Source organism: Camellia sinensis, chromosome 6, assembly GCF_055761805.1.
Source record: "Camellia sinensis isolate YWXY chromosome 6, ASM5576180v1, whole genome shotgun sequence".
NCBI lineage: Eukaryota > Viridiplantae > Streptophyta > Magnoliopsida > Ericales > Theaceae > Camellia > Camellia sinensis.
This window is the reverse complement of record NC_138966.1, coordinates 164,538,207-164,551,295: the sequence shown is the minus strand read 5'-3', so window position 1 is coordinate 164,551,295 and position 13,089 is coordinate 164,538,207. Positions and strand designations below refer to the sequence as shown.

The 13,089-nt window shown below is 38.2% G+C and overlaps 1 protein-coding gene and 1 pseudogene across 1 annotated transcript; both read left to right on the top strand.

Annotated features, from left to right (window-relative positions):
* The first annotated feature begins 2,263 nt into the window (after window positions 1-2,263).
* Window positions 2,264-4,108, top strand: LOC145793776 (protein NRT1/ PTR FAMILY 5.4-like). The gene is made up of 3 exons (XM_082876649.1): window positions 2,264-2,430; window positions 2,656-3,368; window positions 4,023-4,108. The coding sequence occupies exons 1-3, from the start codon at window positions 2,264-2,266 to the stop codon at window positions 4,106-4,108; spliced, it is 966 nt and encodes a 321-aa protein (XP_082732775.1).
* A 151-nt stretch (window positions 4,109-4,259) lies between these two features.
* On the top strand, window positions 4,260-6,412 carry LOC114312373 (F-box protein At1g15015-like; annotated as a pseudogene).
* The last annotated feature ends 6,677 nt before the right edge of the window (window positions 6,413-13,089 follow it).

Genomic DNA, 13,089 nt, shown 5'->3' with positions numbered 1-13,089 from the left:
AATTCCCATCTTATTCTTATCCTCGACAAACCCATCCACACTGAACCAATCCAAGCCCTGGCTCGACTCGTAACTCGCAGTCCCCTCTTTCTTTCTACCGCCGCCACCCCTGCAGTTCCCTGACCTCAACCGTTGGGATATGGTGGGTTTTAGACAATAATGGGCAGAGGAGGTGGGACTTCAGGTGACGATCCAAGGGGTTGATTTTAGTGGTGATGGGTGGGTCAGTTTTGGTAGCGATTTGTTGTTGGATTTGGATGATGGTGGTGGTGAAGGGGTTGGTGGTGGTGGCAGTGGATTGCTAGAGTGAAGAGAGATGATCATTGTTGTGGTGGCGGTGCTGTGGTTTGGCGGGGGGTGTAATTATGATGGGAAGGCAGGTGATGAGGGTGAGGCTTGTGGCGATGTGATGGTGTGTGGAGGTGAGACCGTGGCGAGGTGTGGAGGGATAGGGAAAAAATGGTTGATGATGGTGGTGTATGTCAAATTACTCAAATGTAGTTTTGCCAATTATCAAGGAAGGTCTGTGTAATTTATCCACAACTATTTTATATGTTTCTCAAATTATGCTGCAGAAGTACATTTGATAATATAACTTCCCTAGATTTTTCTATGTTGGTTTTAACCTAGAAAAGGGAAATTATGCCGATTCCCTTCTTTGTCAATGTAATCACATTGAATTGAATATTTAACACTTCATGTTATTATAAAATAAGATCTGAATTTTTGTGCTAAAAACCAGAATGACTATATTGCAGGTCTGATTTACAGCAATAGGATGGCCGTGTATGTCTTGAATAACTTGGTGACCTTCTTGACTCACATTTGGAAGTTAAAGCTCAAGCATGCTGTTTCCATCATGAACATTAAAGGTGGAGCGGCAGGTATCATCGGGTTAGTGGAGGCCGCTCTCATAGATGCTTATCTTGGCCATGCTGGGATGTTGCTCATCACAAGTGTTCTTTACGGCAGTGTAAGTCACCAGAATTGTACACACCCCTTTCATTTGTGGCATAGCATTGCTAATTTGCTAGTAGTAGTAGTGAAGATATAGATAAACTACTCTGTTCTGACTGGGAATCGACAACCAAAACTAAGCTAGGCTACTTGTGCATTTGCTGAGGTTGATAGGCAAGAATTGGGTCTTTCCTTGCATTTTTCACAGGGAATTATACTTCTTAATTGATTCTCACCGATAGAATAAAACAACTCATAATTTAGCCTTTCTAGAAGCCCTTCGGACATTTTCACTTGTTTTCTCAGACAAATTTAGTCATGGTCTTTGGTGTACATCTAAGTGCGAAGCCAAAGCTCTTACATCAGACCAGAAACAAATAAAAAATAAAAATTGAAGCATTAATGAATGAAATTTAATATTTCAAGGCTTTTCAATTGGTGTATTTATATAAATGATGCATGTAAACAATAACCCTTTCTTACTTAAATACTTTGAATATGCCAATGAATCAAATTTAACTCAAGAACTCAAATCTTGGAACAATACTATGTAAACCTAACTTTCGTAATTTTTTGATCCAAAATGCAATTAAATCTTTGATCAAACACCCTGACCATTTCTTCGGACTATGTTAACCACTAACCTAGGGTGGCCAACCCACCAACGATGATTCTTTAGTTGGAAACCACTCAAATCTAGCATCAAAATTAGAGTCAAGATGCATACACACTTATCTTACATCAAAGCTGGTCCAAATTAATTTAAAATATTTTTCAAATTTGTCTCTCACTAATGAATAGCAGACGATTTGATGTAGGGATTGGGGTTGCTAGTAATGTCAGTTCCTGATCGGTTCTTTTCCAAGGGTGTAAAGTCATGTCCAACAAGGGAGAAATTATGCTTTTCAAAGCTAACTGCTTCACCATTCTATTAGGGATTAGCTTTGATTGTTCTTGCCAAGGCTGGTCAGGGAATATGTTTGAGAGCCCTCACCTTCGGTAAAATAAAATTCAAAAGATATCCACCCAAAATGAAGGAAATCAAATTTGGTTTCTTGAAGTTTCAAGTTCCCCAAAGAAAGATTCAAGACAAAAGGAAACGTCAGAAGAATATTATTCAAAATACCTGCAACATAGTTGGAACTACAGGTGGCATCACTTGGGTTTTTGTATCGTCAATTTTTGCTCCTAATTTGTCTCATCAGTTTTTGATATCTGCATGTGTAATGGCAATTTGAATCGCTATATTTTTTATTGGATACGCATTCTTTTCCCCCCTCAACTGCGAGCAAGTCCCCTCACAAACATGTTGCGGGTCTTTCTGGCTGCATTCTTAAAGAGGCATCTTGACTCTACTAATCCAGGTACAGAATTGAACTATGGGGATGAAGATCAGACACCTCAAGGTCAATGTCACAACCAGAAGACACCTCGAGGTCCCAAGAAAAGGACGATGCGCACTTATCACTGTCGGTGAGTACACAATGATCATAAAGTTTGTGTATACATTTTTATGTTACCTTTATAGAAATTTAAAAACTATAAACCAAAACTTGGTTGGCATCTGTTTTTGTTTCAAAAAATACTGAAACATTTTACAAAATGTATAAATTATGATAGCATTATATTTGAAATAAAGTTAGAAATGGTATTCATGTAAAATTTGTGTAGTTTTTAACATCTTTGACACTTGCGCAGGTGGCTCAATAATGCTGCAATAAATGTGCCACACAATTTCCACTGCTTTCCCATTGGATGGATTAATTGCACAGTGGATGAGGTTGAGGAGGCAAAGCTTCTGTTAAGAATGGTTCCAATCGCAGCTACATTTCTTTTGTATGGGGTAATCAAATCCAACAGTAATACCTTTTTCATTGCGCAAGGATATGCAATGAACAGGCCATTTCATTTCGTATTACGAAAAAAGCAGCATCAAATTCAACTCCCCATTCAAATCTTCCGTCTTATGGCAGGATTCGCGACATCTACAGTGGAACCTCTGTATAGGATGGTATTTGAACAACGAATAGAGCGAATGAATGGGAGATACTCATCTGGAATGAAGGTTGGTTTAGGAATGCTTGCCGCTTTGGCTTGTTGTAAAGTTGCTTGGTTGGTGGAGAATATAAGGCTAAAATCTTTGAAAGAACACGGCTTGTTAGGTCATCTCGATGCCATTGCACCAATATATGTATTTTGGCTCTCTCCACAGTTTGTACTGATGGGAATCATGGATGGATTAGCTCGTGACGGTATGGAGGATTTCTTCAAGTATCAGGTTCCAGAGTCAATGAGGAAGAGATATACGCTCGTACTCACTAAAGCTGTGATCGGATGGGGAAAAATACCGAACATAGAGTTTACTATGATATTAGATGTGGTGGTCGAGAAGTTGAGAGTTGAAGATGGAAGTTGGATTTCAAACACTGTGAATCAGAGCCGCTTGGATCTTTTTTATGCTGCATTAGTGGTGGTGAGCATAGCCAATCTGTTTATCTTTGCATATGTTGCTAGTTTCTACACTTACCATGATTTTCCAGAAGAGGAAGATGACAAAGAAGAAGAAGATCCACATGAAGAAATTAAAACTGGAAAGAAGCAAGACAAGGTGGAACCAACACCTGATGAAGAAACTGACCAACACCTGATGAAGAAACTGAAAGAACAATAAGAACCACCTGATGATAAAGAAAACTTGAAGAGAATAGTAGTGGTAGAGTTGGTCTAAGCAGCAATTTGATTTCTTGTAAATGTTCTTTTGAGTTGTTTAGGTTATTGATTCTTTTGGCTAATTAATTGTACGATTATATTATACAAATTTGTGAGCACTTTATATAAGATTTCATGTAAAGACTTGAAATTTATTCTTGTATTAATATCATTATTACTATGTTGATGAATATGATGTTTGATTAATTGTGTATAGATGTTGTATTCCTTTATTTATTTCAAGTCTTCAAAATCTTTCTGAATAAATTTCATGTTAATTTTTTTTAATTACAAATTTAATCATGTAAAGTTTAATATTTATCATGTCATTTGAGAATTGAAATTGTAAATTTCAGGTATTCCTATTCTTGACTCAAATTATTCAAGATATAAGTTGATAAAACCAAACTTGGGAGTATTTTCAAATCCCATACAATTTTAATTCGTATTTTCAAAAACTCAAAGCAGTTTAAAATTAATTTTTCATATTCAAAATTGTTTTGTGAAGTTTTAAGGGGAATCTCAAGACCCTAGCACAGACACCATGACAGGCACAACACCACTATCCATGGCGATCGAAAGCGATTCGAATCATGGAGAACTCGAGAGGATCGACAAGACCCAGAAAAGTGCAGTGCCAACCGGAAGACGAGATACTCTCGAGACTGCCCGTTAAGTCTCTACTGTAATTCAGGTGCGTTTCCAAATCATGGCGTTCTTTGATTTCAAGTCCCCAATTCGTGAAAACCCATCTCAGTATGTCATCTAGGACCGATGATGATGATTATATACAGCAGAGACTGATACTGAGATATATTCCCGAATTGGATTTGAAGTCGTGTTCTCTTTACTCTGTATTCAGTAATAAACAACCTGAACCTAATGATGATGAAGAAACTGCCGTTGAGCTTGATTGTCCATTTCAAGTGGATGGTAATGCAGTTTTTATTTTAGGTTCACGTAATGGGTTGGTTTGGTCTGGTAGTCGACATGTTGTAATCATTATGGAGCCCATCTACTAGGAAACACAAGATATTGCCAAATTTGGATGCTAAAAATGGGTTTACAAGAGCATGTGGGTTTGGTTATGATAAGTCTACCGATGACTACAAGGCGGTCAGGATCTTTAGTGAGGGTCAGAACCAGAGGGGTGGGCGTGGGGGTGGTTGTTTATTCATTGAGAAGGAATTTGTGCACCAAGGATCTTCTAGAGTTTTTTTTACCTAAAGTTTCCTAAAATGGTGTATTGTATGGGTGAGATTTAATGCTAAAAAATTGATGTGACTTGTCATTAAATCTCAACCATACAACACACCACTCCAGGAAACTTTAGGGAAAAAAAAACTCTAGAGGATCCTTGCTCGAATTTGTGGAGGAGGATCGGAGACTTTCGTTATGGTATTCCTCCGCATCCATTTATTTCAGGATAATTTACAAATCAGGCTCTCCATTGGGTCACCCATGTTGATACGGAATTGAGTTACTCTTCTTGGGTAATTGTTTCTCTTGATTTGGAGAAGGAAACGTATGGAGCAATTGTGCCACCTGATTATGGGGATTGTGTTATTGATTTGACATTGTGTGTTTTAAAAGGATGCATCATGTGCTCTGCAACTTCTCAACTTGTGTTGATGTATGGGTAATGAACAAGAATGGCGAGAGAGAAACTTGGACTAAGTTGTTCACAATACCATATTTTGTAGTGTCAAGAATTTGTCACTACACATGATTGTGCATTTCAAAGAATGGTGAAATTTTATTGAAATTTGAGAATCGGTTAGTTCTTTACCATCTGAAAGATGCTACATTTAGGAATCCTGAAATACCTAACATGTGTATCAGAAGCTCGAGAAGGGTAAAATTAGTATATCTTATTATTCCTTCAACACTATATGTTTAATGCACAAAGATTTCTTTTCTTTTCTTTACATGGACAACCTTGCTTTTATGTCTATATGTTCAAACGCAAATCAAATAAAAATAAGACACCCAAAAGATCAAGTGAGTTGTAGTTCTCTCCACTTTGGAGGCATTTACAATTGCCACATATTCATTTTCTCTTCCGAAGGTTGTCTCTTTTAAGTGAGCATACTGCACCATTCTTGTTATTTTGTCAATAGCCATCCCCAATTTCAGTCTATCCAGCTTTACCAGATTAGAGCTTTTCAGGGTTTCATATACTTCATGATTTGATTTGGAACTGTGAAGGCCTTTGAAATAGCCTCGATTGGTGTCTTGTTACACAAAATAATGCATGCGTGAAAGAAAGAGAGAGAGAGAGAGAGAGAGAGAGAGAGAGAGAGAGAGAAGGGGCTGTTTTTGTTATTTTTTCTTTTGTATCTGTCTAAAACTTCAATGGAAGTAATTGTAATTTACATTTAATTTTACTTCTATCTTGGTATGCTTAAAAAATGGTCACCATTGCTTGTGTGAAAGTTGATGCCTAAATTTGTTTTTATTTTTTTGAATAGTCAGAAAAAAAAAAATCCTAGCATTTTTGTGTTAGTGTTTCTAAGAGGTGTTTTTTGAATCTGATTAACAGCTTTTCGGATTCTCTTCAATTGGACTCCATTGTTTAGGGCCTATTCTCATCCATTGCTGAAGTTGTCGTGGAGCTCCAGCAGAAAATAAGATTTCGAAGTAATACATATTTTGAGGTGCTATTTTAGAGCCATCGCTCTTGTGGATATTGGTTTATTTTTGGGTCTTAATTGTATAGGCTTCTGTTTTGATGACAGTCAAGTAATGAGTTGTCTTCTTCTTATTTTTTAAGCTTGTCCTTCGTCAAGTATAACTAGAAACTTAAAATAGTTGCTGAAAAATTATTGGGTGATTAGATTTTTCAAACTTCTTGTGGGTCTATATTGAAGAAAGCACTTTATTATTCTTGTGCTTATTTATTTGAAAAGAAGTACAAAATAAATTATTCAAATTATCCTCTAACAAGGAGAAAAGCCTTGTCCAAAAGAAAAATAGAGAAGGGGTTAATGAAGTAATAGTAACATGTAAAGTTAATTCCTTGACATTGAACAGCAATTTTGAGCACGGACCTGTGTTTGAATTTATTTTGGGTAAATTACACTTTGGTCCTTTTATGTTTGGTCACTTTCTAATTTTAGCCCCTAAGTTTTTTTTTTTTTTTTTTCATTTTGGCCTTCTATGTTTTAAATTTTTTCCAATTTACTCTTAAAGTTAACTTATACTCAAAATTAGGAAAATAAAATATCATAATGGCTGTCACATAACATAAAAAATATATTATTATATTGAGATTTAAGTTTATTTAAGAGATGCAAGTTATATATAATAAAATATTTTTATGCCATGTTACGATCAATGTATTATTTTTTGTTTGATTTTTAATAGAAATTAATTTTAGAAGTGAATTGAGAAAAAATTGAAATATGAAGAGCTAAAGTGAGAAAAAAATAAACTTTAAGGGTCAAAGTGAGAAAGTAGCCAAACATAAATGGGGCAAAGTGTAATTTATCCATTTATTTTATTTTTTTGGTGGCTAAATCTCTTTCTTTATACAAACTTATAGAGGGACAAGGGAAAAAAAAAGAAAAAAGAAAAGAAAAGCTGGTAATAGTATATATAAAATTACATCAACATGAAGTGAATTAAAAATATTAGTAAATCAATGAAATATTTCTCAAATTGCAAAATTAATAAAAGCTTTAAAAGTAATTATGAAGAGGTTGAATATGGAATTTTTAGGATAAGCCTACCCTCCAACCTATTTTTTTTCTTTTCCTATTCTCTGTTGTACATCTGGTTACTGTCATTGAGAATAAGGAATCCGTAGAATCCGCAAATCGAATCAGTCCAATATAATCCAATAGGTTTGGATCGGATTTTTGAATCCATTGTCCAATTCTGAATTGGAAAATTGAGGAACCATTTCTCGAGGATCATGTTCGGATTTCACATCATGGTTCCGGCATGGAACTGATCCGGACCGTATGCAACTTAGATTATATTCACACCACACATCCATGATGTATACTATTGTCACAACTCAAACTCGCCCCTATAGGTTTAGCATCGTAACCGGCCAGTAATCCGTGAATTACCGGAGGCCTCTGAAGAGATTAGCAAATAGTAAGGGGCTACGGAAGCAATTATACAAAATAGACAAGGTCCAATGAGCTGTGATAACATACATGGGACAGAACATTTCAACACTTATATGTATACATAAGCATGCCAGTCAAGGACACCAATATTTACAAAATATTTGCAGAAGTGAACTTCCCAAGACCTGACTTTACAAGGTAGTCACAGAGACTAGCATAAGCACAAAAACAGCCAAGGAAAAAGACTTCAATCGGGACCTCCTTGGGAGGCACAACGGTCGGCTGACAAAAATAGAAACGAAGGCCGTCAACTTTGGCCCTGGTCACACGCCGGCTCACCTACATATATAGTATAAACTGTTAGCGAAAGCCCAGTGAACAATAACAGAGTAAAGGGGTTTCAATGAATGAGTCCGAAAAGATTCAAAAATCATAATTCAGTTTCATATCAAAATCATAATTTGTCCAGATCATATACAGACAGAAATCATAAGTCATGCGCAAGCATACGTGATTCATCCATTAGCATTAATAGAACAGAACAGAACAAAACATATACACGTAAGGTTACGAATAACCAGTTCCATAAAGGAACCTCCGGATCCGGGTAACAGAACAGAATAGAACAAAACGTATACACGTAAGGTTACGAATAACCAGTTCCATAAAGGAACCTCCGGATCCGGGTAATAGAACAGAACAGAACAGAAATATGCTGAGCCCCCGTGACGGGGCCTCCGGTACGGGTAACAGAGTGCTAACAGATTAAGTTCCATAAAGGAACCTCCAATACCGGGTAACAGCCAACAGATATCACATGATGCTAAGGATGTCACGAATACATATCAGAAATTGGACAATCATTCATTGTATAGAACATATCATTTCAGAAAACAGATCTCATTTTATCACACAGAAAATAAATACAGTTGAATGTAACTTTACTAAGTTATTACTCACAGTTGGCCTTGAGACAGACAGACGGAACAGATTGGTTAACAGTGTATGGCGTGTGACTTACAGAACACATAACAGATACACACTTGAAACATATTTTCGAATTGAACACAACCTGTTTCGTTTGCTCTTAGTGTGTTTCTAACCTTCAATCCTCATTATGGAGTCTAAAACATGGCCTAGGAATGCCTAGGATGGAATGAGGATGCAAGACTTCAATGGAAAACATTTCATAAAATTTGCTGAAATAAGGTCCACGCTCAAGCGTGGCTTTCCCTGCTCGAGCGGACATGCAGATGTTAAAGCTCCGCTCGAGCGTGGACTTCCCCGCTCGAGCGGACTATAAAATTTGACAAAAGTGCTGGATGCAAGATTTTCACGCTCGACGAGCGCTCGACCTATGCTCGAGCGTGAGACTCAGAGTCTCGCTCGAGCGTGGGTTCCCCCACTCAAGCGGACTGCAAAACACACGAACTTCTGGGTGTACGCATTTCACACTCGAGCGTGAATCTCGCCGCTCAAGCGGAGTGCATGTACTCAGGGTTCACGCTCGAGCGTGAAAGTCCCCACTCGAGCGTGGGTCAAATTTCTGGAAAATCTAGATTAACCTCCAAACATGAAATTCAACAATCAACCAACCAAAACTCATTTTTCTGGGCCAAAACTTTGGAAAACACTTGGTAACCTAGAAAACACTTGGTAACCCATAAAACAACATGTTAAAAGCGTCATTTCAAGAAATCATGGCCCAAGAGCAAACCAATTATGCACAAACTCAACTTAAACTTTATAGATGATTCAAAACATAACATGCATGAACTAAAACATGATCAAACTAGGTAAATTGTTAGGAAACATGGTGAATTCTTGTGACGCCCTCAAAATAAACCCATATTAACCATAACATTAACATGCATTTATAAAAGAAAACGAACCATTTGAGTTATTCATCAGAGTATTCTTATTGAAAGACATCACATGTAACATCCTGCAACATCAAAATAAATGCCCTAAGGGCTTACATCTTTCCAAGCTAACACTTGGACACAAAAGGATGAGTACTAACTCATTTACAAATTAAGCCCTAGGCTTGAATGTTTACATGAAATCTCAAAAATAACAGAATAAAGCATATAACTAAAGACAAGTCTTCAAAATCCCAAACATCAAATCCTTCCAGGCTAAGTCCGTGGAGGTAGCTTATCACCTGAACCTGAAAATGATGTTCCCATAAAGGGTGAGCCACAGCCCAGTAGAAAAATACTAAACCAAATATAAGCATTGAATAAAGCTATAGCATTCAATAGATGGTTAACCAAGATAATCAATTTTATCATTAAACAGTCTCATGACACTAATGTCTAAGACACATTTCACTTTCCATTATTATCAACATGGCTCAGAACCTGGCCAAACTTACAACAGTGAATTATATATCATATTCACATTACTTCCAATATCAACAAAACAAATGAGACTCATGCTCATAACGAAACACTTCATACTTCCCATTTGATACACATTTTAGTGCTGTATCAATAATCATGTAAAAACACTTCAATATAATAAGCACACATAAAAATGGTGCTAATGGAGTCCATCCCCTATCTCCTCCCAAACAAAAATCCGGTTTAGAGGTCCATCCCCTATCTTCCCCTAAACCGTGGAGTACATCCCCTATCTCCTCCCAAACAATATGCATATGCAATGCTCAATCAATACATGTAATTTCTGTATTAATTCAATAGTCTAAATTTATGACTTAACAAATGGATTAGTTTCAATTTTCCCTAATCCGCATGCAATGTCTACAACAAGCACGACTATCCTCCACCGATAGCCCAAACAGTTATCTCTATACTCGGAAAAATATAAATATACTAACAATTTAATAGGCGAGTGATTTATATTATCCAACTACACCATTTAATCAATAAATTCCCCAATTTCATGGATTTAACCAAATTGCCCAATTTCCTTAAATTAATTACTCAAATCAATTTAGCAATTCAACTAGGTTTTTTTCCCAAAATTTTCAAAGTGTCCCCAACCTATCGAAATACCAAACTTAGAACAAAGCATATAAAATGGAGTAGGAAAATCCCTACCTCGAAGAAAATAACCCGTATTGAGAAGATGGAGATGAAGACCAAAGACCAACGTGCTCCAAATCCCAAGTTTCTCAGATTAAAACGAAGCCCTCAACCCACTCTACCTTTTTAATAAAGGATCTAAGGTAGAAACTCACTCTAAGTAGATCAATCGAAAGAGAGAAGGTGTGTAGAGGGAGAGAGAGAGATAAAAACACTCCAGGGGCGGTTTTTAAAAGTGATGAAGGAAAAGTAGGTCAAAAAGTGATCCAAAAAGTGAAATCACGGACTGATATAATCGACTCTACGCTCGAGCGTAGAAAGCCCCGCTCGAGCGTAAGACACAGAATCATGCTCGAGCGTGAAGAAAGCCGCTCTAGCGTCGATTGCACCCTTCCAGAAGTTTTGCAGGCGCTGACACCCGCTCGAGCGTCAAACTCCCCGCTCGAGCGGAGGAGCAAAACAAGGGATCACGCTCGAGCGTAAAAACTACCGCTCGAGCGGAAGGACTGCAGAGCAAAATACTGGGAGATGGAAAATCACGCTCGAGCGTCAAAATTACCGCTCGAGCGGAGAAGCAACAACGAAGGGACCGCTCGAGCGTTAAAACTTCCGCTCGAGCGTAAAGGCCAAAATCTGGGCATCACCTATTGGCATCTAAAATCAACCAACCTGTAACAGACCCGCCCAACCCAACCTATACTTCAAATACAAAGAGATTAAAGGACAACAACAACCAATAAGTAATGACAGGATCCACGGAACCTAAGTCCGGATACAATAATTTAAAGAGAAAAGACCGGGGTCGCTATAATCTCCCCTCCTTAAAAGAATTTCGTCCCCGAAATTAAGCACAAGGTTTCGAAAACAAGTTTTTCTCAAATTCCAACAATATGATAACTCACTAATAAACAACTTGACCCAACACCGGCCATTCCATCTCTTAACAAAGAGGCATGCCACAATATGAAAAACAACCATATATTTCAACCTGCATTATCACTATGCAATTTTCTTTCAATTTCAACAATTTTCAATATATTCAATATATACAATGTTCCCTTAAACTTCCATTTCGAGGCAAGTTCCAAAATATTTCAATTAACCAAAACATTCTAAATGTTTTACAGCTTAAGACATATATAAAAAGCTTTAAAGTTCGACAATATGACAAAATCTAACTACAAGATTACAAATCAATAAACATGTCCGGATATTTCTCGCGGACTTCCAACTCACGTTCCCATGTGGCTTCCTCCACCCCGTGATGTTTTCACAAAACTTTCACCAAAGGAATGGTCTTGCCTCGCAAGACTTGATCCCGCTTATCCAAGACCCTAACCGGTCTCTCCTCATACGAGACATCCTCATCAACTACTAAATCGGTCCAATCCAATACATGTGATGGATCCGGCTCATACTTCCGAAGCATACTCACATGAAACACGTCATGTACTCCGGACAACTGCGGCGGCAAAGCTAAACGATAAGCAGTCTCGCCAATCCTCTCAAGGATCTCAAAAGGACCAATGAATCGAGGGGACAACTTCCCGCTCTTCCCAAACCTCATCAATCCCCGTCTTGGTGATATCTTCAAAAAGACATGATCACTCACCTCGAACACCAAAGATCTCCTCCTACGGTCGGCATAAGATTTCTGACGACTCTGGGCTGTAACAAGCCTCTTACGGATAAGCTCAACCTTCTCCGTCGTTTCCCTCACTAACTCCGGACCCAACAGAGGTGCATCACCCACCTCGGCCCAACAAACAGGAGACCTACACGGTCGGCCGTATAAGGCCTCAAACGGTGCCATACCGATACTAGACTGGAAGCTGTTGTTGTAGGCAAACTCCACTAATGGCAAGTGCCTCTCCCATGACCCGCTAAAGTCAAGAACACAACCCCGAAGCATATCTTCAAGGATCTGAATAGTACGCTCGGACTGCCCGTCAGTCTGAGGATGATAAGCTGTGCTAAAGGTCAACTTAGTACCTAAGGCGCTCTGCAAGCTCTGCCATAATCTGGCAGTAAAACGAGGGTCCCTATCGGAGACGATCGTCACTGGAACCCCGTGCAACCTCACTATGTCCCGAATATACAAGTCGGCAAGATGACCTACTGAATCTCTAACACGCATAGGAATGAAGTGCGCCGACTTAGTCAACCGGTCTACAACCACCCAAATAGCATCACTGCCCCGCTGAGTCCTCGGAAGACCTACAACGAAGTCCATAGTGACATGCTCCCACTTCCACTCGGCAATAGGCAAGGGTTGCAACAAACCCGCTGGCCTC